Source organism: Gavialis gangeticus, unplaced genomic scaffold (genome assembly GCF_001723915.1).
Source record: "Gavialis gangeticus isolate Ggan-Ray unplaced genomic scaffold, GavGan_comp1, whole genome shotgun sequence".
Classification (NCBI taxonomy): Eukaryota; Metazoa; Chordata; order Crocodylia; family Gavialidae; genus Gavialis; species Gavialis gangeticus.
The window spans coordinates 203,856,090-203,883,868 of NW_017729032.1; the positions used below are offsets into that span (position 1 = coordinate 203,856,090).

Below are 27,779 nucleotides of genomic sequence, written 5' to 3' on the forward strand. Positions count from 1 at the left end.
ATTGAGCCTGGCAGGAGCAGTCCCAGGGTGCCAGGCTTACCCCTGAAGTTCCCTTGCCAGCCGGGGCTGCTCTGACCCAGCTCAGTGCGCTGTGGTCCAGAGCATACGATCAAACGGTGCACCCAGGAGCAATGAACTGTGGCACAATAAGTGCCGGAGTTTATTGATTCAAATTAATTACATGCGTAGACACACCCAGTAAGAAATATTCATTTAGGTCTCCATCTAAAGCCCATTAAAGGTCACAGAGTCCCACTGATGTTAACAAACTTCAGATCAGGCCCTTGTACTTAGATTGAGCAAACAACTCACACAAGCACATGATAATTTTAAGCAGAGATAATCAGGCTTAGGATTCCTTATCTAATAAAAGTTCTTCATGCTCACAAAGTACAGGAAAGCATAATTAAAATTACTAAGGACATCTTCAAGAAAACAGTGTTATAGGGCCTTAACCAGCAAAGCATTTAATCATGCATGTAACTTTAAGTATATGAGTAATCAAACTAAAACTGGGGCCATAGTACTCAAAATATATTAGCTTATTTTTCAGGCACATCACAACCTTTTCCTGACAGACATAATATATTTTATTATAATGTCATTCTTATAAATAAATAATACTAGAGAAGCTCTTCACTATACTCTAATTTTCTTAGGCTCAGAGTTTTTATGTCTTTCTCTGCCTCATTTCCATTAATACAATTAGTCCAATTAGTACCACCGATATAATGGGGCTTTGGTCTTGGTCATCATACAAGAGAAGCAGGATCCTCCTTTAGTAAGGATCAAGAACAAAGAACAAAGAAAATCCACAAAGACACTCATATCTGTATATTTAGGAAAAAACACTACTTCAAAGAAAAGCCCTCATGAGCACTACTGGCCCTTTACCTTTTTGTTGTCAAGGACCAACATAAATAAAGATGTATTTAGCGCAATTAGACCTTCAAAATGTATCACATGTATCAAGCACGGTGTCAGGCATCATTTGATTTCCAGATGTCTTTCATATTCCTTCTCACCGTGAGTCAAATCCTATGGTCTTTATTCAGAACCTCATTTTCAAACATGGATCGTTGCCTTACATAGGAAACTTGAGTCCAGATTTTGACACAAGTGATGAATTGTGTACTTCATTCAGCACTTAGGTGTCTAGAATCAATATGGGGGTATCAAAGTCTCAGGAAACAAGCCCAATTTTATGCACTTGAGTTTGAAAATTGGGTCCTTAGCCCTTATGAATCTCAGCTAAAGAAGGAATAAGCAGCAACTGAATAAGTACTCAAAGATTTGGCTAATAGTTTTCCACCTGCACATAATTTTTTATTTATTTTTTATTCTATAATTAAGTAAAAAATGTTGAATTGAAACTACAATTTTTGCCTGACAACATACATTGATGTCAGAAGAAAGAGATGACTTCACTTCAGAATCAAATATAAAGGGAAAGAACCAACAGTGTGAAAGAGAAAGCTTTTGTTAAAATGCAGCTATCTTCTGAGAGACCAAATTTAGCAAGAATAGCTCTTACTTTGTGATAGCAAAGGGATGTGAGAATAAATACAGTACCACCAGAGTTTCTTTCTCCCTATAATCTGTTTTTTTTCTAAATTGCTTGTGGCATGCAAATCTTTCTTTTAATTCCCCCTATTCTCTTACCAAAGAGAGAGTGTGACAGCACAAGAATGCTCTCTTGGGCATCATTCTCCATTCTTGTCCTACTTTGCTTGAGATGTTGGTTATTACCCAATAAAAACTCCCCGGGGGTCAATTGCCAGCCTGTATCAATTACATATCTCCATTGAATACATCTGGCAGCTTACACTGGCTGTAGATCTGCCTCTAGATGTTATGTGGTGGAAGAAGGAGAGACATGGTTGCCCTTAAACACTTTCTATTGCCTTGGTTCACTAAATTATTCACTAAAGAATTACTTGAGCATGCATCATAGTTTCTTTACAAAGTATGGAGACAGAGTCTATTTGGACATGATGATATTAATTTATTGAAAGTAACACCAGAAAGTTTTTATGGGCAACCCTTATACTTTTAATAATTAATGTTTAAATAATTAAAAGAATTGTCTGTAATCAATAGAGGACATGATCTTCTTTTAGATAAAAGAGACCTCTAGAATATTGACTTGAACCGTAATAAAAAAGGCACAGACAAATGTTATTTGGTATAAATTAATGACGTGATAATGCTCAGTATACTCTCATTTCTCTCTCTCTCATGCTCAAAGTATTCACCAGACATGAAATGTATGACAGTCAGAATGAAACAATGAATGATGTCCAATGATTTCATTGTAGTTGCTCAGTCATGGCACTGGCATTTTAATATGAGCTCTATACCTTACAACAATTTGATTGACTCTTTCTTGTTTGTCCACAAAAGATTTCTCATTTAGAACTGGCCAACAACAGTAAGACATTATCCTGCTGACAGAAGCTATTCCTTTCAGTCAATGGGGCCCCTTACCAAACATAGGTTTATACGTGCATTTAACCCAGTTAGTTTTTTTATTCGACTGAGTGACATCCTGCTCCAGAATTCAGCTGAGGAGAGCTGTCTATGTCTCCTTCTTGTTTTCATTCCCCATATTGCTCATGGGGAGGAAGTGACAAAGGATTTTGACTCTGCCTAGCTGCCTGTAGTAATGCCTATCTATAACATAATTGTTCCCTTCCAAGTTTTAGGGTGCTACTCCTGTACATCAGATAAATAGAACCTGGGTACTCCTTGAGCATGCTCAATGGAAACTGTATGAGCTCACTGTCAAAATCCTAGTCCCTACATACGACAATTTTCCAAGATAGGTTAGATACCACTCAGTAGCTGGGATGAATGTTGGGCTTGTCTACCCACTCCCCTGTTCCTTCACTGCCTCTCCTGTTCATCACTGTTCAGGAGACTTACTCCAGCGTACTATTGAAGTAACTATTGAACTTAAACAATATTCCATATGGTTATAGAGGGGAGATCCTCAACCTGGACTGAAGCTGACATTCAGTGCCCTGAGAGATGCTCCTGTGAGAGCCTTTTGACTCCATGACTTTCCTATATAGAACAGCTTAGAAAAGTATTGTATAGCAGGGTGACTCCTTTATTGATCAGATCATCCTTAAGAGACATTAATGCTCATATCAGCTAATACAGCTTCCAGATCATAGGTGGCTTCGAATATTGGTTGTTCAACTGGACCTTCCAAAAGCTGTGTGTTTCAGAGCAGGGCCAGGCTCTAAGCATAAATAAAGCAATGTGTAGTTTGGAGTCTCTGGTTTTTTAAACCCTGATGTCACATGCAATCAGTCACTCCTAAGCTAGCCCTATTTCCTTCTACAGCAATGGTCCTAGAAGAAAAGACTATTTTTGGCCTGATCTTCTTACTGGAGAGAAGCAGTCCTCTAGGTAGCATGCACAACATCGACTTAGTGAGACTGAGGGCAGGTCAGTTAATTTCCCTGTAACTTAGATTCCCTATTTTTAAAAGAGGGATTAGCGATACTTTACTCATGCTGGTGATATTCTGAGATCTGGGAATGAAAGTCAGTACTATGTATGATTGTTGTTATCCTGACAGCTCTGGGCTCTATGTAACATAAGGCCAACCATGACTAAGAAAAGACTCCATTCAAAAGTATTGAATTTTAATTTTAAACCTGTGATTAGTTTCCAGTTCTTATATAGTGGCTGTTGTGTCATTCACACTTTGAGTAACAATAAACCCTACAATGCTAGCTGAAAAGAGGGATGAACTACATGACCTTTTACTTTGTTAGAGTCATTCAACCATTGAGTTTGATGCAATACTCATTTCAACTGTCTAGGGCAGGAAAATCCCAATGCTACATTAGATATCAAGTTCACTTTTCAATTATTTATTGTAACTTCAGCTAAACCATCATTAATGTTATCCAGCACTTGGCTGCTGGATCAGTACTGTATAGGCTTTATCAACAGCACAGTTTATTTTGAAGAAAAATGTAAGTAAAAGATGGAGAACAAAATGATAGAATAAGGATGTGTGCGCAGTAATTGAGGTCCATACTCCTCCTGGGCTCTTCTAGAACAGTGTCTCCATCATACTGACACCCACTGCTCTCTTTCTTTGTCCTTATTGTTCACTGGCAGAAAATTAGAATCAGGTCTCTGTGCTTAGAGCAAAAGAAAGGTGAAGTCTGAAAAAATGCCCCTAAAATATCCTCCCAGGGAAAAGAAAGGCTCCTGAAAATAAATCCTTGGGGTTCCAGCACAGACAAGTATGAGAATTTATTTGTTTCCCAAACCATTCTAGCTTGATTAGCCCTGGAAGTTATAACACTGAAATAGTGTCCTCATAAGAACACCTTGGTGAAGGTTGTCTTTCCACACATCAGTGTCCCCCTCTCCCTGCTGCAGTGGGTGCATCCCTAGGAGTTGCACTCTTCACAGTGGCAGGAGAGGATGTAGCGGTAGGTGGCAGTAAGCCGCATGCCACCAGAGCAGCGTAATCGCATTGCCTTCAGCTTGGAGGTCTGGGGTCGGCAGCAGTGACAAGTAGAACGGAAAGGCTGCTTCAGGACTGTGCTGAAGGAGACCATTGGCTCAGAGCGTGAAGTCTGACTGCAACGTCCCTCACAGCGAGCCAGGAGCACCATCTACAAAATGAAACAGAGAATAGTTAGGAAATGTCTTGCAGGTATCAAATTTATACCTGATTAGTAACTGTGCAATAACTATTACCCTCAGGATTGGTGGGGAGGTGGAATGTTAAAAGGCTCCTTGTCCTGCTTGAAACTCAGACAGGACTAGAAATCTGCTAACAAATTTGGCCCATCTGATGATTTACACTAGCTATAACAACAAGAGTGATATTGAGTGCACATGGATGGATTTTTCTCTTTCAGTAACTATTGAAATAACTGACCTTGACAAAGTTCTCATAGGCACTGGATAATCAAATATTGACTAACCTGACCTTCTGGTACTGGAAAAAGTTGGATGTGGGTGTTTGTGAGAATGCAGCATCACTGGATTGGCACAAAGGAAAAAATAAAACCATATTGTAAAATATGACTGATGAAGGGTTTAATGGAGAGTAGTGAGAATAAAAATCTGTTTCTTTCCTAGACTGAGAAGAAGGAGACCAAGTCCTGCAGATTAGATCACTGACACTTCCTCTTTGGGGTCAGTCTGCTTAGATAAAAGGATAATGCATCTGTTAATAAATTCTCAATATTACAGCTATTCTTTTTGCCATGCAGGAATTGACTGATGAGTCATTTTGCACATTGTACCAAGATGGTTTGTGTGTGTAGTCTGCATCATGATCTATGACTGAACATAGGATTCTGGCATTAGTATCAGATGAAATATTCCTTATTAGTTCTGTGAACTTCGTCTCTCTAATGCCTTCCCTCTCAATTTTATCTAAAGAAATGTGAATGTGACATGTGGCAGGTGCAGAGATCCCACCTCAGGAACACAGCTGGGTATTCGTATCCCTCCGCTGTTTCCACCACGTGAGGCGGGCCAGTAGGGGGTGCTCCTGCGTTGAGCTACCCACCTCCCTGTGCCCGACCACCTTCCAGGCTCCGAATGCCTCCCTAGGGGCGCCTTATGTCCAGCTGACCCCTCTCCCGGAGCACACTCGCTAGTCTGGGGGTAACGTGCCGCCACCACCCCAAGAATGGACTGTCTCGCGGCCCTGTGTCCTTGGGGTAACACAGGCCTAAAGTCCCACGGGTACTCAACCCAGTACAGGCACTTGGGGTACTTCCCCAAGTCCGGGGGCAAAAAGGTATAGTCTCCCTTAGTCCACAGACCTAAGGGGTCTCTTAGGCATAATTTAGACCCACCCCTCAATAAGTCTCCCACACCAGTCAAAAAGGAGAACTTTATTGATTACAGGGGGTAGGGTAAACTAGGGTACAGGATAGAGCAATATCTAGAAATCCTAAAGAGCAAACAGTCTGGCTGTGGTAGCCTTTTGATTACGCATCTGTGATACTTCCAGCTAAATATCTAATCAGATTGAGTAGCTTACTCACAAGCATCTTCCAAAGGCAGGTGAAGTTTCCCTTTGGAGGCAGGCGGTTCCTAGCTCGTGAGTTTGGGGGGAGAGAGCCAGTTTCAGATGTTAAGGCGTCTCTCTGTCCCCTGCCTGGCTGCTGCGTCACCTCATGGCTGGAGAGACCGCCTCTTTCCCCGTCCTAACTTCTATAGCCCCTGTGACCTCATTCACCTGGGCCAGCGGAGGTCAGCCCCAGTTGGCTGTCAGCCAACCAATCTGAAATGCATCACCTGTTACCGGGCAGAACCCAGCTCCCCAGGTAGAAACCCCTTACCCAGGTAAGTGATGCAAGTCAGGTAAGCAGAGGGAGCAGGTTTCCCCCTCCCTCAGGAATGCAGCCAGCTCCAGTTCCCTAAAGAGACAGGCTGAGGGTGTGGTCCCCTGTGCGCTGGGCCCATCCTAACTGAATGGTCACAGCACAGAGATTTAAATCACAGTGTCACAGGGCAGAGATTTTTGGGGAGAAACCAAGGTGGCTTTCTGCCACATGACATGCTACTAAGGAATCAGCACTTGACATACATATACAAATACCAGAGCTACTCAATTAACTGTACTTATGTTACATGGCTGCTTCCTAATGTTAACTGTTGTACAGTCTTCACTGCCCAGCAGTAGTCATATATGCTAGCACTTTCTCCATTTGTTCCAAAGACAAAACAAGACTTGTCTATCTTCAGTGAACATAATTAAAATATCATTCTTCTGCAAGCTTAAATCTAGAATGAGAATCAGAGTTCTTTCACCTCTATCTGCTTCCTTACGTATGTGGCACTTGAGGGTTTTTTAGATGACAGAAAGGTGCTTTTAAAAATGGCATAGGTAGCTAACTCCAAAGTTAGCTGATTTAGTCTGAAACTCCCATTTAAAACCTCAAGCGGATACAGTATTTAATATCTGCAAAACACTGTAAAAACTTTAAAGACATTCAATATTCCCTGTATGTATATATGTGGTTTGAAGGGATGTTTCAAACATCATTATTTAACTCAAGTTAGCTAACCTGGTTTTAAAATACAACTTCCTTTGTGTTTAGCCAAATCTAAACAGTCCTAGCAGATCCTTGATTTCTCGCCACTGCTGTACAGCAGGTTCTTTGGAAAGGATATACATGGCTTATCTCATCTTTATTTGTTTCTTGGTATGTAACATGTCCATGTCTACTCATGGCTCATGTGGTGGAGGAAGAGAAGGCACAGGAAGACTTCAAAACTTTTAGGAAAACTCAGTAATAAGCTTTCAAATTCAGCAGAGAGTTTAGATTGTAAGCAGACACTTTCAAGGAGATCTTTTCGTAGACATGGTCTATAAATATGAGGATTAGGATTGTCCATAGTATTTCTAAAGTGTGCATTTCTCATAGTTGTCCTCAAAAGCCGGCTGTAATGACATCCTGCTCTATTAACTAGAAATATTACATCTTATCCAACCAAAAGTTTTGATCTGCTTGGGCAGTTTTGACTTTAGGACTTGAATTTCAGGAAGCTGAGGGTCAGCGTCTAAAAGCAGTCGTTAAAGCATATTAATATTGTGTGTCGTCTGACTTGGGACTAAAGTTAATCCCAAGTCAGTCCACACACACAGTGTTACTGCACAGTAAGGTGTCTGTGCAGTAACTAACCAGGTGTAAATTTGATATTACCTTTCTTCTATGCCACCTGGACTATTATTGCAGAAAAGGTTTTTGAGACCGATACAACACATTTCAACTGCAAAATTACAAAATAGGCTGCATGAAGAATTGTCTTGTAAAGGATAACTGTAATGGTTGGTGACCTTTACTCATTTCTACCCCCAAAATGTATCACCCGTTTCTACACCTAAACTTGCAGGTTTTGCAAAAAAGCAACATTAAACAATGGAACTGGGGAATGGGACTGGGAGACAGAATAAGTGTTATGTGATACAAATACAAGAAGAAAGTTTTGACATGTCAATATCAGTACTTCATAGATTTCTTATTAAAATAGCTTTTTTCACAAAAATAATCAATACTCTCTTTTTTCAGTAAATCCACATTTAGCTTTTATTATTGTTTATGATAGTACATTTAGCATAATGATTTAAAGACACATTGTGCCAAACTTTGTAGATTATGTTATTGCTGATTTTGTTTATACTCCTAGAGATTACTACATTTTATTATTTTTTAATATTCTCTAAAACTAGGCTGAGTGGGTTTTTTTCCTGTATCCTATACTTTAGATGACAAGGTAAATTTACAAGTGGCACTATAACATGGGTATCATATACATTTGGGGGAAGAGAAAATACTCTGATCTCACCCTGACATGGCCTTTTAAACATTTAGATGTACTAGAAATCATAGAAAATTAAGGGTGAAAGGGACCTCAGGAGGTCATCCAGTCCAACCTCCTGCTCAAAGCAGGACCATCTCCAACTAAATCATCCCACCCAAGGCTTTGTCTACCTGGGTCTTAAAAACCTCCAAGGATGGAGATTCCCCTGTTCCAGTGTTTTACTACCCTCCTAGTGAGAGAATTCTTCCTAATCTCTAACCTAAACTTCCCTTGCTGCAACTTGAGACCATTGCTCCTTGTTCTGTCAGCTGCCGTTACTGAGAACAGCTTAGCTCTTTTAAACCCCACTTCAGGTAGCTGAAGGTTGCTATTAAATCCCCTCTCACTTTTCTCTTCTCTAGACTAAATAGGCCCAATTCCCTCAGACTTCCCTCATCAGTCATGTCCCCAGCCCTGTCAACATTTTTGTTGCCCTCCGCTGGAATCTCTACAATTTACCTACATCCTTCCTGTAGTGGGGGCCAACCTGAGTTTTTCAGGTTGGCCCACAAAGGCCAACGTAACTTAACCTCCTCTACATAAATCCAGAACAGTACCAGTATATGTTGGCAAGTGTGCAAATGAGCTGGAAATAGCATGTACTTCAAAAGCTTTGTTTGCCATTTAATCAATTGCTGCAGCTGTTTATTGCATCGTACACTATGGTGCAATAGAGATTATCACCTAAACAATTAGTAGTGATATGATGGCATAGCACAGTAATAGAGTAAGTGTATATATAGTAAAAATATGTGGGTATTTTATAACCTGATATCCAGCCTTCCAACCCCCACTCCTTTTCCACACAAAACCATGTACATATCACATTGTAATGCTATTCCCGGAAGTACAGTACTATTTTCCTAATGCTATATAGGAACAATGGAGAGGATTAGGATTGCTCCTGTGTACAGTTAATGGAACAACTGAGCAACCATGGGTGAAGACAGAAGTGCAGCTCCCCGCTGTAACAGAACACTTTGCAGGAAGTGCTCTGAGTTACAACAATCTCCTGGAACAAACAGAAGTTCACTTAATTTCAGGAGCCAGGGGAATCTAGCTGTTGTCCAGGAGCCTGCAGCCAGTTTCCCTTACTAATGGCCCCTCCTCTCTCCCAGACTGTCCCTGTTTCAGAATGGAAGGGAGAAAAGGGAGCTAGTTTTAGGGGTTCCCCAGTCAGCTCTGGAGGGTGGGGTGGGTGAATTGGAGTGTCATCCCCCCGTCCCCTCCGGTCTCCAATAAGTGCCATAAGTGTCAGTATTGTAATATTGTAATTCAGGAAGCATTGGGCACATACGCGCATTTTAGTTAATGAACATTAAATCTAGTACCTCCATTAGTTAATGCGCATTAAGACAGGTTAATGCACATTTACCTAGTATCTCACAATGGGTGTCATAGATGTGTTCCGGGAGCATATGTGTGTGTGTGTGTGCGCGTGTGTGTGTGTGCGCACATGTGCGCATGCGTGCATGCGCAGGGGGTAGGAGATGCTTTAATTAGAGTGGCTCTAAGAGCCGCTATAATTAAAGCACCCAGAGTGTCACGTGCATCAGTGATCCCACGCTGAAAAATAGCAGCAGGGTCGCTTTAACTAAAGCTCATTGAATCACCAATGTCTCACTGAATGAGCAACATGACACTGGCGTCTGCTAGAGCTGGTAATTACCATGCTCCAAAAGACTCAATTAATCTAGTCCACTCTAACTGTAATTAAAGCATATCAGAGCAGTCTCCCTGCAGGTGTATAGGTGCCCAACAGGGCTTCTATACACTTGCAGGGAGCCTGCTCTGACACCCTGGAAATTCAGCACATTGGAGCAGACTTGATTAATTGAGTCTGACAGAGCAAAGAAATTAATGTGCTGCAGCAGACTCTAGCATCATATGCATCAGCGTCCCTGTGCTGAAAAACGGCGGTGGGGCACTGTGAACTAAAGCTTGTTCAATGTGCTTTAGTTCAAATTAACCTGCTGCCATTTTTCAGGGCAGAGATTCTGATACACATGACACTTGGGCACTTTTAATTAGTGCGGCTCGTTAATTAAATCAACCCCCAGGCCTCCCATGTAAAAATGCCTATAGTTTAAGTGGCACTTTAATGTACATTAAAATAGGCTAATGTGCATTAAAGTGCACGTTTAAATGCTACCATTGTTTCCTGGAAAATTGAAGAGACATGCTTTAGAGACCAATAAGACTTAATGACAAAGATGAGATAAAACCTCAGACTGATCAGGGAATTCAATTTATTATGGAAGGAAAGAAATGTTTTCTCTGTCAAAGGAGAACGCTGTTTTTCAGACAGGCATGCCTTTCTGTCTCTCTGTGGTATCTTTTTTACATACTGAACAGAATATTAAGTTACTACAGTACTCTGCATTGATTTTTCACCTCTGGAAATCTATGGTAAACATCTGGTAAGTGGGATTTGATTGATCAAGTTCCATTTGGTGGATGTGCCTAAATTTAAAAAAAAAAAACTTTCTACGGGAGAGGCAAAGCATTTTTATTAGCATACTGCAGGACATAACCGAGTACCAACCAAGAACAGATGAGAATACCTAAGAAAGATTTTCCCTTTCAATTTTGTTGCTCTGTAAGCCAGTAGCAAAGATAAGAAAGATCAAGAAAGATCTTTGAAGAACCTCTGAAGAACCATGTGGAAAAGTGGGTGAGCAGGAGGACAAATCCATCACAGAAAAGTTAGGATCAGAATCTCTGGCTCAAATTATCAGGTTATCAGTGAGTTCTACAAAGGAACAAGACAAAGGGTAACTAAGCGATATAGGTAGACTTGGTGAGTGGCACATATATAAGAGATATACATGTATTTTTTCATACCAACATATTGATAAGGCACTTCTTTAAATACATTCTCAGTCCAATCTGCAAAAGGGAATCCAATATTGTGCTAGTAGCATACAGTATCTCCAGGATAGAATACAATGTCATTCACCTATCAGCAATATCCTTGAACCCTAACATCTTAACTAGCAAAGCTGGTTGAAGAACTGAAAAAAAAGTTTTATAGGAAATTTCAAGGTTCTTTCCATTTTTCAGGTCTGAAGTAGAATTGATTATCAATTTACATGGCACAGCCCTACATTAAATTGACCTTAAGGGCAGGGTTAGAGCCCCTTCTGTTTATCACCTTTTGTTTGTACTTTGCAGCAACATGAGTACGGTACTTGCTCTTTGTATTTCTGGCAGCCCTAGTAAAGCCACCCTTTGTTATTGGTTTGGTTTTGTGAGTGTGTATGGGAACCCACTGAGGACTATATTCTGAAGGGTGTTAGAGTGTCTACTGTGCTGGTCTCCAGTTGTGTGGTATACCAAGTCTGACAATCCAACTAGAGCAGGGGTATCAAACATACAGCCTATGGACCGGATCCAGCCCACACAGCCATTCCATCTGGCCTCACAGTAGTCCAGTGGGCTACTGGAAGTTGAGGAGTCTGGCCACTGAACCATTCCCTGCCACAGAATGCGGGGACCCTGATGGACATTGCCATCAGCAACAGGGGGCGAGTGACAGCTGTGCAGTTATGGGCCCTGGACCCGTGGTGCTGCCTGCTCCTGGACCCATGCTGCCACCTGTTCCCCCATCAGTGGTACAGCCTGCTCCCCTACCTGCACTAACGCCCACTTCCCCAACCCGTGCTGCTGCCTGGTCCACTACCCTCGCTGCCACTCAATGCCCAACTCGTACTCTTGCCCAATCCCAGACCTGCACTGTCAATGCCAGACCCACTGCAGCTGCTGGCTCCATGGATCCAGCCCAGGAAGTTGGTTCCAGCTTGAGGCCAGGGATGTGTTTGACACCTCTGATCGTGAGGACTGGAACAGCACAGCATGCACAGCTCTGCCTCACACTGGGGCCAGCTGCAGTAAAACCAAAGTTTCATAAACAGATGCAGCTTTAAATTATGTATGTTGAAGCACTGGATTTTCTTCTGCAGGTGGAAGTGTAATGCCAGAACACCCAAGGAAGAGCTGGGGTATAACTGAGTAACAACCCAAAGTAATTTGATTGCAATTTGAGAGGACTGGATTTTTATCTCATACTGGGCATATCTACATGACATTCCTCATCACCTGTTACCATTGTGGCATAATTTCTGGAATAACAACACTCCAACCCTCATTTTATCTTAAAATTTTAGGATTGAAAATATACTTCTAAAAGGGCTCCACCACCCTGCTTCTCTGGACTTACCACTAACCCAGGAAGCCAGACACAGAGAAAACCTGGTGTACTGTCCCACACAAGTGCTTCTAGTACAGGGGACCCTGGTAGTGCTCAGAAAGTAGATGAGGCCGTTGGTCTCTGATGCTTATTTTTTATGTTCCCTTACTGCCTTTCCTGTAACTGTCTGTGAGCAGTGTACTGTCATATTAATCTATAATTCTTTCAGTTTACTGAGATAATTCACCTAGAAAAGCAGAGGACTTTGCTACTGCTACCAGAACTGTTCCAAGTGTCATCTAAATTTCTCCCTATTCAGTCAGGCTTAATCTTGCTAGTTTTTGTTGGGGTTTTTTTAGTGTGCGTGTGTTGGGGGGGGTGTCTAAATACAGTTTTTCAGAATGTTTTTTTTCCTTATTGTTATACAGCTCAATTTTTCACCCAAAACATGGGGCAGGCAAGTACACATGTTTATGTGATCCAGATTAAGAGAGTCACCCAAAACAAGAAGTGGATTTCCAATTGTATGCTCTATGGCTTTGGAATGATTTCAACTTTACAGCTAGCTTTTTCTCTGTAATAGGTTGGATCACAATCCAGGAATCTAGCACAAGTCTCCATAGCTTGAATTTTTTTGGAATAGTTCAAATCTGGCTGTATGGACACACATATATCAACATTTCTTCTTGCCCTGCTCCAAATATTATTTTCTAGAGATGGCCTACAAACTGAGGGAGAAGGTTAATCAGACACCTGAAATTCCAGTCTTAGAAGCATTGTACAAGCTGCTCATCCTCAACATTGCTCCATTTAAAGTTATTTATTTAATTATAGTGAATAAGTTTCTTATGCAAATGAGAAAGCATCCAAACTTTGAGGGAGTTATACCCTAGTTATATTTGCTAGCAATAATTTGATATAGCAGCAAATAATATTTTTTTGCTAGCAATAGTTTGATATAGTGGCAAATAAACAAAACAGCTTGTTTCACACACATTCTTTGTACCAATGTCCCAGCCCCAGTGGTTTTAACTGGCACATACCTTAGAGCTGCACTTGTACAATGGATGACTGATCGAATCGACATAATGGTGCCTCATACAGCGACCTGGGTCAGAGTCAATCATAAATGAACTGTCTGTTTTACTGTCTGTGTCTCCCATTATTGCCAGAAGGGATAACATGGAAATGGAAGCTGCCAGTACATGATTTCCCATTGTTGAAGAACTTCTCAGTAATAACAGCAGAGGGAGTTAAAGTATTAAAAAACCGCCAAACAAGATCCAGCTCCTTTGAAGTACATTGAAAAATCTGGTTTAAATCTCTTGGTTGTCATTGTTCTTTTTGAGTTAGAGTTTGCCGAAGTTGTAATCCATCACAGACTCTCTTCCATAGCTGGAATAAAAACAATATAAATTACAATCTTGACCAAAAAGAGCTCTTGAGAAAAACAGACATAAATAATAACAAGGCTCTTAGGATTTGTCTTAGCCAAAATACACTCACTGAGTGAACATCATTCCCACAGTAGGTACAGTATATGGGATTAGAAAGAGGAGGTCAAGGCCTCGTTACTTTAAGCACTGCTCTATCATTCTAATAATGAAGATTTTTTAAATGTTGCATGTGCTGTGATGCCAGTGTTTTTTACTTGATAATATCTCCAGCGGGTACACTTCAACATTGATGATTTGTAGCACATCTGAGGATGTCTGCAAATTAAAAGAATTGCATATTCACTTAAAATACTGAAAGGCATGTTCCAAGGGACTAGGATAAACTATCTTTTTCATTAAAGATGGAATTTCTGGATCAGGTAACAAGTGAGAATGGATTTGGTGGTCTCATCCCAGTCTCTAGTGGTTGTATATCTCTATCACCAAGACATCACACAGTTTGAAACAAAGAACAGCCTCTGCTCAGAAGAGGCCTGTTAATCAAATGGAAGGGCAAGCCAAGGTGAGGTACATTAGAAGTGTGCTCACTAAGGAAATTTGCAGAGCACCTAGCTGCATTTATTTTATTTCCAACAAGTGTTCTCAGTACCTCACTTTCTTGAATACCAGTCACCCACAGAAAGGTTTACAATGACAATTTTGACACACCTGCTCATCAGCTTGCACTTCCTGAATTTCCTTCTCTCCATCATTAATGAAAGGGCAGGACCTGAAAAAAATACATTATATACCATAATATGCAAGTACATCCCAGTTAGCCACTGGAAGTACAAATTTGCAGATGAAGTCACACGGATTGCCACATTAGTCATCTGGATTTCAGGTGCACATTAGAAACTGCGAGGGGTCCCAAGGATGAAAGAATACCAAGCAGCCATCACAACTGGAGCTCTGCTCCGACAAGGAAAGTACTGCACTTCCCTAAATGTCTTTATCACATTCCCTTGATAGCGCTGTTATGAAGATACATGGCCTTAAACTGGCCATGTGTAATCTTATATTCACTACTAACAGATGCAGTTTGAGGGAACTGTAAATTACTGGCCTAAACATAACTTTAGAAGGCAAAGTAACGTGTTAAGCACAGTTGAAAAGTAGATTAACTTGCTGAACATACATAGCAAACTTATGATAACATATATTTAATACAAACAAAGTTGATGTTTATTTTAAAAGATGATGCCCAGTTTTATTGACAAACATAAGCTCCCTTCATTGATGTCTTCTGCTTTGCTGGCAATATTTTATACTGACTGCTTTCATCTCTAATGTGGAATACAGTGAAGAGGCCTCAGAATGCCATAACCCAGTGGTTTGTATCTAGCTTTATACCTTGCTTTCAGACTTTGGTAAGACAAAAAGGAAAGTACGGATGAGCAGTAAGCTCTTCCTCAGTTAATACAGGTTTGGACTGAACATTTTTTAGGAAGAATCTTGATATTAAGAAGTTTTTGCATTGGAGGAAATGTAATTCATAATGTAAAAAATAGTAGTCATATTATTTTTGTATTAGAGGTAAGAAAATAATGTTTCTTGAGTTTCAGAGTACCATCTACTTGCTAACAGGGAAAGAAAATGTAAACTTGTATGTTACAGATGGTAAACCCTTCCTTGATTTGGGCTATTGCCTTGATGTTTCCCAAAACAAACGTTTTTCAGCTATAGAGAAATTATATTGGAAAGGAGGTATTGTACATAAAAGGTAAAAATTTAAAAAAACCCTGAGGTATTTAGGAACTGAGATCTAGTTATGAACTCTCCTAGTGGTGTCAATGAAATAGTCTTCTACAATTTATCAGGCTATGACAGAAATTCTCCACCCAAAGAAATCAAGCTGATCTCTGTAAAGAATAGGACTGTTAGTTATTAGCTATATAAAATATTGTTAGTTAGTAGCTATAGCTCTGTCTTTTTCCTTCCATCTCATCTCTCCTTTATAAAGTATCTGACCAATTGAGCATTCTTGTCAGTCTCTCTCTGACATAATTAATTAGTACTACCCACCCAGAAATTCCCCCTTCTTCAAAATACATTTCTCTGTAATGAAAACTCCAGTTCATAGCCCCAGTAATTATATGCTTAGAGATTTTCAGTTTCTGTTTTATGTCTCTCAACATATATTTCCTCTCTAAAATTGGTTTCTTGTATCTTCAAATACATTTGCCTAGTATACTAGTTGAAATGAACACAGCTAGGTGCATTCTGAAGTTTTGGCTTGCTTTCATCTTATCTTTAAGTAATTTTTAAGAAATGGAGGACATAGAGACTGATTAATGAAATTGCCCCTCATTGTAAACTAGTGTCATATAAAGGAACAAGGTTGGACGGGAGAAATAGGTTTGCCTCTCATTTCCTGTCCCCATAAGTATACCATGGAATCCATGAAAAGGTAACATGGCTTCTCAGGTTCTAACACTGTAAGGGCATTATACTGAGAAAAGACTGCGCTAGCATGTGCTGCTCTCAGACAGTTACTTTACATGTTTTGGGGTACAAGGCATGTGCAATGGGTGAGCATGCATCACAGCAGTGTTCGCTAATCTGATCTGAAAGTGTTGTAGACAAGCCCTAAGAGTAGGAAGAGGGAAGAGACTAACTTATGGGGTCTTGGCAATACATCGCCAATGAGACAAAAGGACAGAATTAAAATCTTGCACTTCATTAGCTGAGACAGATTTTAAATAAAAACATAGACTACATTTTCAAAAATGTGTGTTTAGTTGTCTGCACATAAAGTGGCAATCTAAATTTGAATGTAGAAGTACAATGACTGCGCACACAGTCGTGGTAATTGCACATATAAACAACTTCTTATTTATCTATGCAGTTGCACACACACTTTTTAAATGTGTGTATGTGTATATTTTTGTATATATGTATGCAACTGCACAGATAAATAAGAAGTTATTTATACATGCAATTACCATGATTTCGTGTGTGTGTGCAATCATGGTACCTCTAGGTTCAAACTCAGCTTGCTAGTATTTATGAAGACACCTGAATGCACACGAGCTGTTTGGAAAATGGATTTGGTCTGAATGGAACATATAGGCATTTAGAAATTACTTTCTATTCCAGATCAAAATGAAAAATCAAAATGTTAAAAATCTTACATAATAAAACATTCTGAAAAAGGTTCAGTTCAGAAACATCAAATTGATTCAACACATAAAATGTTCTTTTTCATTTGCAACTCACATTCTAAAAAGATGTATTCCATTTGAAACTGACATCCCAAAATAAAAAAAATGTGCATTCCCTTCAACGTATTGTCCATAAGGAAATGTTCATGGTTCATTTCTCCTGATCAGAACATTTGGGAGGGGGGGGACACGACAAAATTCTCACATGGCAAAAATTCTATTTAAGTGAAATGCTTGGAGCATGCCTAACTTACACGGAGCACATCTACACAAGTCGCTATGGTGATGTTATTACTGCGTGTGATGTAGTACTTTCAAAGGAAGTGTGATCCTTTGGAAATACTAAATTATGGCACAAAAACAGCCTGTACTGTGCTGTTTGAGTAAAGCACAGTTATTTTTAGCAGCTACTTCGCCATAGTGGTGTGCTATACCAGAGGAGTGCATCACTACCACAAAGTAGCTGCTGGTTACATGTAGACGCCTGCGGATGCTACATCACCATAGTGCATTGCTACAACTACATAGCATCATGTGTAGATGCACCCACTGAGAGCACTGAGTTTATCTCAAAGATGATGCTGAGGGTGTCTGTCTTATGTGGTCCTAGGTCTTCTATGTGGTTCTCACCCACACAGAAGACCTAGGTTCATGGCCTTCCTCAGCCTGGGCAGACTCATACCTGTATCTCTTACTTCTCAGAAGAGTACCACAACCATTGAGTTATAAAACAGGCTGAGTAATAGCACCCTTCCCCCTCTCTTACTGAAGCTGAGACACTGGGCAGCTGCCAAAAAACTGCATGAGCTATGGGGCCAGAAAGAGAACAAGCAAAAAGGAGAACACCTTGGTAGCCCTATGAAGAAAGTGACTCCTAGGAAAAAGAAAGTTCTGGGATCATGCCCCTAGTCCCAGGAGTGTTTATGTGTTTTATATTAGAAAGTCATTGGACAAAACCCATAAATAACTCTGGGAGCAAGGACTAGAACAATAAATGAATGCCCTTGCTATGATTTGGGATTCTTTGGCAAGATGGTGTGATTTTATGAGATCTAGAAGAGAATATCCTTTCTTCTGTATAATTTGGAAAGTGCACAAGACTGAGTAATCCTCCGGGAATCTGTAGGAGTTGCACAGCTTTTGTCTTGCAATATGTGAAGGGAATGAGGCAAGGACTCATTTATTGGGTAGTTCAGGACAGTTTTCCATTGTACAGCTAAATTAGTCATGCACATATGTACCGCTTGGCTTTTTTTAAGTGTGTATTTTAAAAGCTTGAGAAAACTTCCTGCCAAAGGTAGGTGCAATTCAGTTCATTCAGTGTGTTCTATGTTTTAAAAGCTGCCAAAACACAGCCAGAGAAGCAGTGTATAAATATATAGCTCTGCCTTGCCTGTTCTGTATATTTAGTAAACATGATTATTTGGATCCCACCCTTCCCATGTGGTTCCTTCATTTTGTCTTTATTATGTAAACAGGAAAAAACACAACACTGCTCAGCCTTACAGCATTGCAGCTGTAAAAATGTGTCACAAAATTCTTATGACAAAATATATGGCTCACTGTGCTTGTTCTCCAAAATGCTGACGTGACTATTTTAAAAGATGCTTGGGCAAGTTTACCAAGCCTTAAAAAGTTTAGACCAAAGCGATTGAAGTTTTGGGAAGCTACTCAAATCTGGGTTAGAATGGAAATGTTTATTCATTCTCAACTATAAGTTATTCCTTGCTATATTATTGCAATGAGATGCCTGTTAAACAATATTATCAAGTAGAATAAACTATATTATTCAGTCCTTTAGGTAAAGTTTGCCACTCCTGTGAAAATGACAACTACATTCATTTGGTTTAGTGAGCCATGAGCCATCTCTACACAATAAACTTACTGGGCCTGGCTACAGTGCCCTCTAACATGTAAACTGTGTAGCTGGGTACTTGCCTTACCAAGGGCAGGCTGACTGGGACTGGGGAGGAGTCACTGGCAGTGTCACTCACGAGCCCTAAAGCAGTGAGTGTGCTACTGCGAGCCTCAGTAAGCCTGGCTACCATGTAGACATGACCATCAATCTTCAGAAACCGGAGGGATGGAATTTCCTTCCAATCCAGCAGAAGGGAAGTAGTAGCTCACTACATTCCTATAAGCAGGAAAAATGGTTAGTGCTATTACACATGTGATGGACCTGCAGAGCAGGCACTTGTACTATTCTCCCCACAGTGAGGAACTAATGGACTCAGTTCATTTCAGAGTTCCTGTATACAGCCTCTCTGGACCTGTCTATATCATGATAGCAGTGGGTAATGAGGAGGGTGGGAATGAGACCATTCCACACATCTGATTCCACTGACATGATCCAAAGCCATACATTTGCCCATAAGGCTGCTTTGGGCTTATCCCCCTTACCTACTCTTGAACCCTCAGTATTCAATGGATCTGAAAGCAGGTGCTGGACACAATTGCAGAGCAGTCTCATGGGTGAACTTCTATTTCTGAAATGAGTCAGCAAGCTCAAGTGGGCAGTAAGTGCTCAGTCCCATCCTCTACAAGACCCAACATAGGCTTGCTATAGACAAGCCCTCTGGAACAAGCCCCCACTATGGTCCTGCTGCATACCGAACCTTCCCCTATCAGAAGGACATAGCAGCAACAGGACTTTGCTTCTTTCAGCAAGTATCCAAGGAAGATGGACATCATTCTATAAGTGTGTTTCCATGAAGATGCCTGTGTGCTTTAAAACTAGAATACTTTAAAAGAATACTTTAAAAATCCTTTAGAATACTTTAAAAATACTAGTGCAGGGGGGCTGGACCTGATGATCTTGCAAGGTCCCTTCCAGTCCCTAACAGTCTATGAATCTATATTGTGCCCAGTCCTGCTCTCAGTAAAATCAACAAGATTCCATCCTTCAGTGATCCAGTGACTACTTTTAGTTCAGCCACGAAATGATATTGTCGTTCCATTTGGTTATGCTAGCGTTTGAAATTTCTGTTCCGCCAATTAACTAGAGGTCCAGTCACGTGATCCTAAAAGTCCCTTCAAAATCTGTGCAGTCAAATTTGTAAAGGCCTGATGAGATCATAAGGTAGCTGTGTGATATCCAGAGAGAAACAAGTGAATACAGTGGAAGTAAGTTATTCCTAAGGTATTCCTGTTTACAGTTTAAATAGATGTTTCCTCTACTTGAAACACTGGATTAAACATTTTAAGTTAGACCCTCACCTGTAAACCAGCACATTAGTTTCAAGAGGCTGATACACGTTATACCAGCTGAGAATTGGGTCCCACACTGACATATGGTAATTTAGTATAAACATTGGGTAAAGTCCTGGCTCTACTGACGTCAATGGGAGCTTTGCCATTTATTGTAATGGAGCCAAGATTCACCCACTGTATATGAGCTGATGGAGCTGATTTTCAATTGCATTAAGACCAGTTCAGCACTGCTCTCCCGGAGGGTGTAAATAATTTAAGAATCTCACTTTTAGAAACCTCCATATAAATGAGAATCAGATCAAGCATGATAAGATTCAGCAACTGAATTAAAGAACAACTGCACATTTGATTTTTTAAGCCCTCTGGTTTGGAGTGATTTAAATGATAGGTACATGAAAGCCTTTTGGGCTATTTGAAAATCTGTCTCCATATTTTTAGGGCCCCTGGCAAACATTACACTTAGGATATAATTAACCAGTTAAACATGTTTTAAGCAGTATCCCAGACACTAATGCAATTAATTGAGTGATAAAACAAGGAATAATCTCTAAAGTTACTACACAAAATATGTATAATAACTTTTTGGCTGGTTCCTGTTGTGCCTTAAACTGCACATGTGGCCAGGCATCAGCTCATCAGGCCTTGTAGGGGCATTGCAGTCAAGGTCTTTGGTCTGCCCCTGAGGCTGGAAGCAGCAGTCAGCTGATCAGTGGTCCCAGCTGCAGAGGCACATCAGAGCCCTTGACTCCTATATGCACTTGACTCCTATATGCTGGGAGCAGGGCTAAGCTGACTGGCTTCCTACTTGCCAGTAGAGGGGAAGCCCGGGATCATGATCCCAGGCTCCCCCTGTACAACAGTAGGCCCAATGGGGATCTGGTCCCCAACCCACACTTGTGCATCAGATCCCATGGCACCTTTAGTTCAACATCTACCAGGGCCCTAGGGATACCCCTGCTGGGATGTGTTGCCACTATGGCATAGGCATACCCAGAGAACTTGATTCTTGATACTTATAAGCAAGTGTCAGGAAAATAATAGTATAGGGTAAAAAATAGGGGCAGGAGAAAGGGAAACAGGTTAAATAAAGAGATTTACATCTGTAGATCTTCTCCTCTAAAGAAGGAAAGCTCATCTTCTAGCAGTACTCAGAGAGTATCGTATTTTTGATCCTACCAAACAGCAGGTATAGAATGCTGTGCTTTAAAAATGGGAAGATGTGACGGCTATCGTCAAGATTTAAGAAACTTCAAGATTCGGAAACTACAAATGCCATGACAATAATGTAAAGAAACCCAAACCCATTTCAATTTCCAGTTCAGTGCTCTTCTAATTTTGTAGTAACAAAATATCAGTGCCCACAAGTGCACTCTGGCAAGGTTGCCATACATTAGGACTGAGAAAAAAGCCCATTGAACAGTGTTTACAGCAAATATAATACAAAGGTCCAGTGCTGCAAATATATGTGATTGTTCATGTGATCAGTCCCATTGAGTTACTGGGATTAACCACATAAGGCAAAGTCCACTTGTTTACCAGATTGAGGCCTAGTGCCCAAAGTAGGGCAAACCTCTGGCGGTAGCTCTTGAGCTAGTTGCTCATCACTTCTAAATTTGCAAGAATATTTCCCATCCTTTAACTGCTGGAAGAAAAAGATACAGTGCTTCATGGCTGCAATCTTGAAATGAAAACCAGTTGTAGGTACTATTAGCTGGCACTCTGCCAGTAGACAGGGACAGACAGAAATATGGGAAGGTTTTTAATATACTCCCAAAGAAAACCATCGGTAGACAAAGGAGTTGTATTTTTACCCTTTCTCTTTCATGCTGCCAGGAGTCTTTAAATAGATCCCCTAGTGGCTTGCACAGAATAACTCGCATTAGAGCCCAGGAGCTTGTAGAGCTTTGTGATGAAGCCTTAAGTAACATTAATGGAGATATACTAAATTTGTGTTCACTCTCTAGCCTGTTTTTTTCTTAATTGAATTTCAGGCAGCTTAATGGAGAGTTTAGCAAAAGACAAGGGAAGAATATATTTTCATGCCTTTTAGTACAGAAGATCTGAACAGCTATACATCTGGGTGTGAAGCATAATGGGCAAAGCTGAACTTTTCTGACTGGGAATTCTAAACCTTCACTAGGTATCATACTATGCAAGAAACAGGAGAGGCATCTGCTCTTTGAGGGCAATACCCACATTCAAATATTGATCTTGGGTTGGCTTTGCCTTTGCTTTAGCCTAACACAAATAATGAAAAAAAGACTTCTGACCAGATTCAAAGTCACTTTGGAGCCTGGAGCTGCAAGGGACATTCATTAGAACATGTGTGTACTGTCTATGTTGGAGTAAGTTACCAACAAGTGGGCGCTTTTTGATTCCATGTTAGTTGTTATGATCTTGGACTGGTAACTGAGGTTTGATTTTATTTAAGTTCCCAAAGAACTGGCAGGTGCAGGAACAAAAAGATAATCATGATTTTCTGTTGATTCTTATTCAGCAAATACATCCTTTCCAGTGGTTTCAGCATGGAGCCATCACACCAAATCCTGTGCTTCTTAATTAAGCTTATACTTTGGCAGACCTCACATTAGCATCTCTAAGAGCTTGCCCAAAGGAACAAACAGTGATAAAGAATGTCAAAATTTGGCCCATGAGAGCAACTCAGGTATTTTAACAAGGGGCACCACACTCTTGGGTCCCATTTAGCTCAACATTCGCACACCTCCGTACATGCCACAACAGTCATGTGAGTGTCAGTGTCATGGCATGCTTAACCTTTGCCAAACCAGAGCCCAGGCAGTGCCTCCAATCTTAAACTCATACATCTTAAAGGGCAACATAACCAGTGCTGCCTTCTACGTTGCCATATTTGTCATAGTTTACAGCTCAGTCATAATAAGCATGAAAATCTCATCAGCAGAAACAAAACATGAACGTGGAGAATCTTGATATAGTGGAATTCTTAATAGCTGTGTTTCCCCTATAACAATGTACCCGATAGACAATCAGTGTGTTACCAGAGGAAACGCTATGTTCCCTTTAATATAAAGGGTCTTTAGTCTGATATGCCCTGCACTTGATCCTAGTAAATAGGATGAAAGCGGATGGTGTTTGGAAGTGGCACTGCCAGTGCTACCCCAATTCTATTCTGAATTAGATTACATGAAAAAAGAAAGAATATATAGACTACCAGCTGCTCAAAGGCTTACTCCAACCTTGCTTTTATTGTTCTGCTAAGTTAGAGGTGGGGCAACAGAGGGATTCCAAACATTCCATTACTGAGAAACTTTAATATGTTCCACACTGACACATATAAAAAGGAAATAACAGCTGATCATCATCAGGCCAGGCAACAGCATCTCTTCATATGCATGTACAGAATTGTGGGTAATTAAAATATGCCGCTTGCCCACAGGGAGTCATGGAAATGAGCTAATTTGACTGCGGCTAAACATTTATCCTGGAATTAACTTGAGTTACAATGCAACAAGCATCCAGTGGAAAGCCATCACAAGTTATATGAAATCACAAATGGTAAGGAGAAGATGAATTAAGCACTGCTATTCACCCTCTTTTGAGATAGGAGAACAAAGAGATAGTCAATGAAACTGAAAGGCAGCAAATTTAAAATCAATGAAAGGACACATATTTTTACATAATGAACAATAGCTCTACTACTCAGTTCCACAGAATAGCACTGAGGCTTCAAGAAAGGATTAGATTTTTTCTGTCTGAAGGATATGAACCTCTAGAGTTACAACAAAGGCATTTTTGGAAAAGTTTGGAGAAAGATTAGAAACCCTCATGCTTCAGGGCATATGCCAACTTTTTAAGTCAGTGGCATAGGGATACATTTTCTGGTACATAGGTTATTTGATAACGGCCTATTAGAGGGATTTTGGTATCTCTCTGTGAAGTGGATTATTCAAGCCGCTGATGAGCACACAGCACTCAACTAACTGGGCCAGCAGTCCATGCCAATATAGCAGTTCCTATGTTCCTGAAACAATAATTCTAATTATCTTGTGAGGTGAAGTGCAGAGTCTGAGAGGTGTAGGGATTTTTAATGAGGTTAGTTTTGCTTTTTCTTTTTTAAAATATGCTATAACATTTGGATAAGAAGATGTCTTGGTGGCTTGACATCAGCCCAATCTGGCAGGCTTTTCTCAGGGTTGTCTAGATCTAGGAATAACCTCTCACTTCCTGGTTGTCTGAAGAGCAGACTGATCAGAGAGGTAATATGGTTGGATCCAGGGGATGTAGTGAATGAAGTTGACTACATAAGCTCTCCTTGTCAAATGATTCATGGAGGATCACTGATGACAGCCTCAGAGAAGGTGCCACAAATCTCTCCCATTTAGGGGAATGCTGTTACCATCTCAGCAATCAAAGCAAGTGAGGATAAACAGGCTTTAAAGCCTCCAGGCACATCTGGGACTCTCTTGGTTAGGCCAACTGCTATTGTGCAAATTGCCCGTGCTTAGATGGCTGCATGACATACCACTGCTATAAACAGTACGCAGACCAAGCTGGTCTGCTCATCAGGCATGGGTAATCTACATACATGCATCTGTTTAAAAATAGGTGGTGTAAAAAATTGCATCTAAAGATGTAGGACTGACAGGCAACCGCTTAAATAATGATTCCATAATAAGAATATCTGGCCAAACTCCACTGATAAATGTTTTAACTCTAATAAAAATACATTTTCACAAAGTAAACTTACAACAACAAATACCTGTTTTATCCCCTTTATGTTTTAAAACCAAATTAGTCTGAACATGCCTTAGTAAGATAGTTATACCAGAAATAAGATTTCATAATTCCAGCAGGAGGTGGTCAACTTTTATGTCATTTGAGTTTAGATTGCAAAGTTCTGATTCAAACTGGTAAGCCATGGGATTGCTCATGTACATAACTGCTTGCTAGCATGAATAAGATCTCACTATCTGTGCAAAAGTGAGTACTGCTAACAAATTCAAAAGAAAAAAAAATGAGATCCTGTGAAAACAAGATGTTCTTTTAAGTTGGGACAGATAACAGAATCATGCCTGTTATACCTACATGTAGTAACTCTACCAACCATCTGGGCTGCTTCCACTAGGAAATCATTTTAAAACACAGCACTGGTATGAAGAGAATTCACTGCAATTTTAAATGATCACTTTGATTGTTCCTTTCAGTTCTAGTACATGGTGTCCCTTCCATGCTCCCATTATGACAGGTTGTGTTATGAAGTTATACAAAATTGCTGATAACACTTAGCATTTTTATTGCAATTTTTGTCTTCAAAGAGCAGTACAAACATCAGCAAATTAACCTTCATGGCATCCCTGTGAGGTAGGAATAATAAGTACTGACTCTTAGGCTATTTTTTAAAGAAAAGAAAACTGTGGTAGTTGTTTAAATAAACTTCAGAATGACTATTAGAATTCTGACTCCTAGTCTCAAGCAATAAGCACCAGACTATTGATTTGAAAATTTAAAAAAATTAAAAAGTAAAATGTTTTTGCATTCACTCATTTACTGCTGATCTGCTACATCAATACTAGATCATTTCATTAATACATTTAAAATAAGATTGAGATATGTTTTTAACTATCCTTCTGTTTTTTATTATTGTTATTTAAGCAAAACATTTTAGCTTTTACAGGAGTGACTCACCTGAATCTCAGTAGATACATGGTTCTGTCTTCTTTAATTAAGTTCTTATGAGGTTTTATCCATTACAATGAATTCCAGTTATACTGTACTCTGATACATTATCATTCAGTTCACAGTCATACTCTTCTTTTGTTCTACACACATAAAAAACAGTTATGTTCATGCCTCTTGCAGAGATACTCCTTTTAAAGTGAAATATTATCCTGGAAAACAATGATTTCAGGGGATTGAAAGATTCCTTATGTTCTTCTGCAAATGTTTCGGGGTCTTGCAGATTGCAGAAGAAAGCAGTGCCCTGCCTGAGCATCCTCCAGTTTGATCTACTGACCGCATATCCACATCGCATTGTTTGTTGTGCTGTGGGGGTAAGCTAACTGCTAAATATACCACTCAATGCTAATGCCAAGACAAACACTGTGGGTTTCCTCAGAGTTTTTAGCCAATCAAAGACATACATTAAATCCATTCTAATCCATAACTAGTTTGGTTCAGTCCCTGGTAAAGCTTCCCAGAAGTTTCAACAAATAATAATATGCAAGTTAAAAGCGCCCCTGCAAAGCATGACACACAAAGCTAGAAATAAATATTGCCTATTGTTTCAAATTATTCCAAGCACTCCAGCAGATGACTGGCAAGAGATCAGCATACATAAGTAGTAATAAAAGTAAACAGTTCCATTTTAAACGAGCAGGCTTGCCTGTCTTCATAGAGCCTTATTGTAATAGGACAAAGACAGTGCTGGGGATACTATAGTTCTTTCTGTGAATTCAGGACAGAATCCAGTGCTTCCATTCACCCCAAATTCTTACAACTGAGTATCAGTGCCAAGTCACAGACAGAAGCCCAGCACATTCCCAAAAGAAAAGTACTTCACTGTTTTATTCAGAACCATTGTATATGTTACCTATTTACTTTCTGGTGCTTTCATATGCATCCTCATACAGACACATAAGCAAAGAAATAATGATGATAAGCAGATGCAGGCAGTAGAGCTGAAGTATATTTTAAGTGAATACACTTTAACTTAAAATATGATAGATGAAGAATGTGTGCTTGTCAGATGAAGAGAGTAAATGCTCAATTTGAGTATGTTGAAATCTGGTGAAAGCTCTTATGCTTACCTTTGGGAAATGTGCTGCTCCTTCCTTCCCTTACACTCTTCGGAGAGCTAAAAAGAGGTCCTGTTACTTCCAAATGCTTTTGTTCTTCTGTCCTCTGTCACATGGCTTGCCTTTTATATTTGCAACACACAAAAGTTAGGGCTGTTGTTTAAGAGAGAGAGAGAGAGTGCGAGAGAGGGAGAGAGAATGTCAAATGGAAAAGTGCCATTGCAGTCATATATCAATCAGGCTAGCGGCAGCAGCAGCTCACTGGCAAATGGGAATTCCACAGAAATGTGAAGCTCTTGTTATCTGAGAAATCACTAAACACCACCAGCCAAGCTCCCCTCTGCAGGGACTTCTTATTATTGGAGATCCAGGAAATAGAAGTAAATGTACTTTTTTCTTTTAAATCAGGAGATATATTGTCATGCCATAAAAGGCAGTGAAGTAAATATCCTGAATGGAATTCCCTCCTCAGATGTTCTGTGTATAAGACAACACAGTCAGCATGAGATGTAAGATGCTTGTGTTGAGTGAATAATTTGCAACTAATAATGTATTTGTATTTGTGCTTGGAAAATAGCCATAAGGCAACTGCAGTTTCTTTGGGCTTATTTATTATTCTTTTTTTCCCTGTTAAATAACATTGAGG

The 27,779-nt window shown here is 40.0% G+C and overlaps 1 protein-coding gene across 4 annotated transcripts; it reads right to left on the reverse strand.

Annotated features, from left to right (window-relative positions):
- Window positions 1-1,988: 1,988 nt before the first annotated feature.
- On the reverse strand, window positions 1,989-27,567 carry NDP (NDP, norrin cystine knot growth factor). Of its 4 annotated transcripts, XM_019525414.1 has the most exons (5): window positions 27,146-27,562; window positions 26,025-26,158; window positions 14,656-14,716; window positions 13,594-13,945; window positions 1,989-4,646 (listed from the first exon to the last, which is right to left on the reverse strand). In XM_019525414.1, exons 4-5 carry the CDS (start codon window positions 13,765-13,767, stop codon window positions 4,419-4,421), a joined length of 402 nt encoding a protein of 133 aa, XP_019380959.1. In that variant the 5' UTR covers window positions 13,768-13,945; window positions 14,656-14,716; window positions 26,025-26,158; window positions 27,146-27,562; the 3' UTR covers window positions 1,989-4,418. The 4 variants fall into 4 exon arrangements, with proteins under 4 accessions (XP_019380959.1, XP_019380957.1, XP_019380958.1 ...); XM_019525412.1 differs by lacking the exon at window positions 26,025-26,158 and having other exon boundaries at window positions 4,419-4,646; window positions 27,146-27,567; XM_019525413.1 differs by lacking the exon at window positions 14,656-14,716 and having other exon boundaries at window positions 4,419-4,646; window positions 27,146-27,567.
- Between the last annotated feature and the right edge of the window lie 212 nt (window positions 27,568-27,779).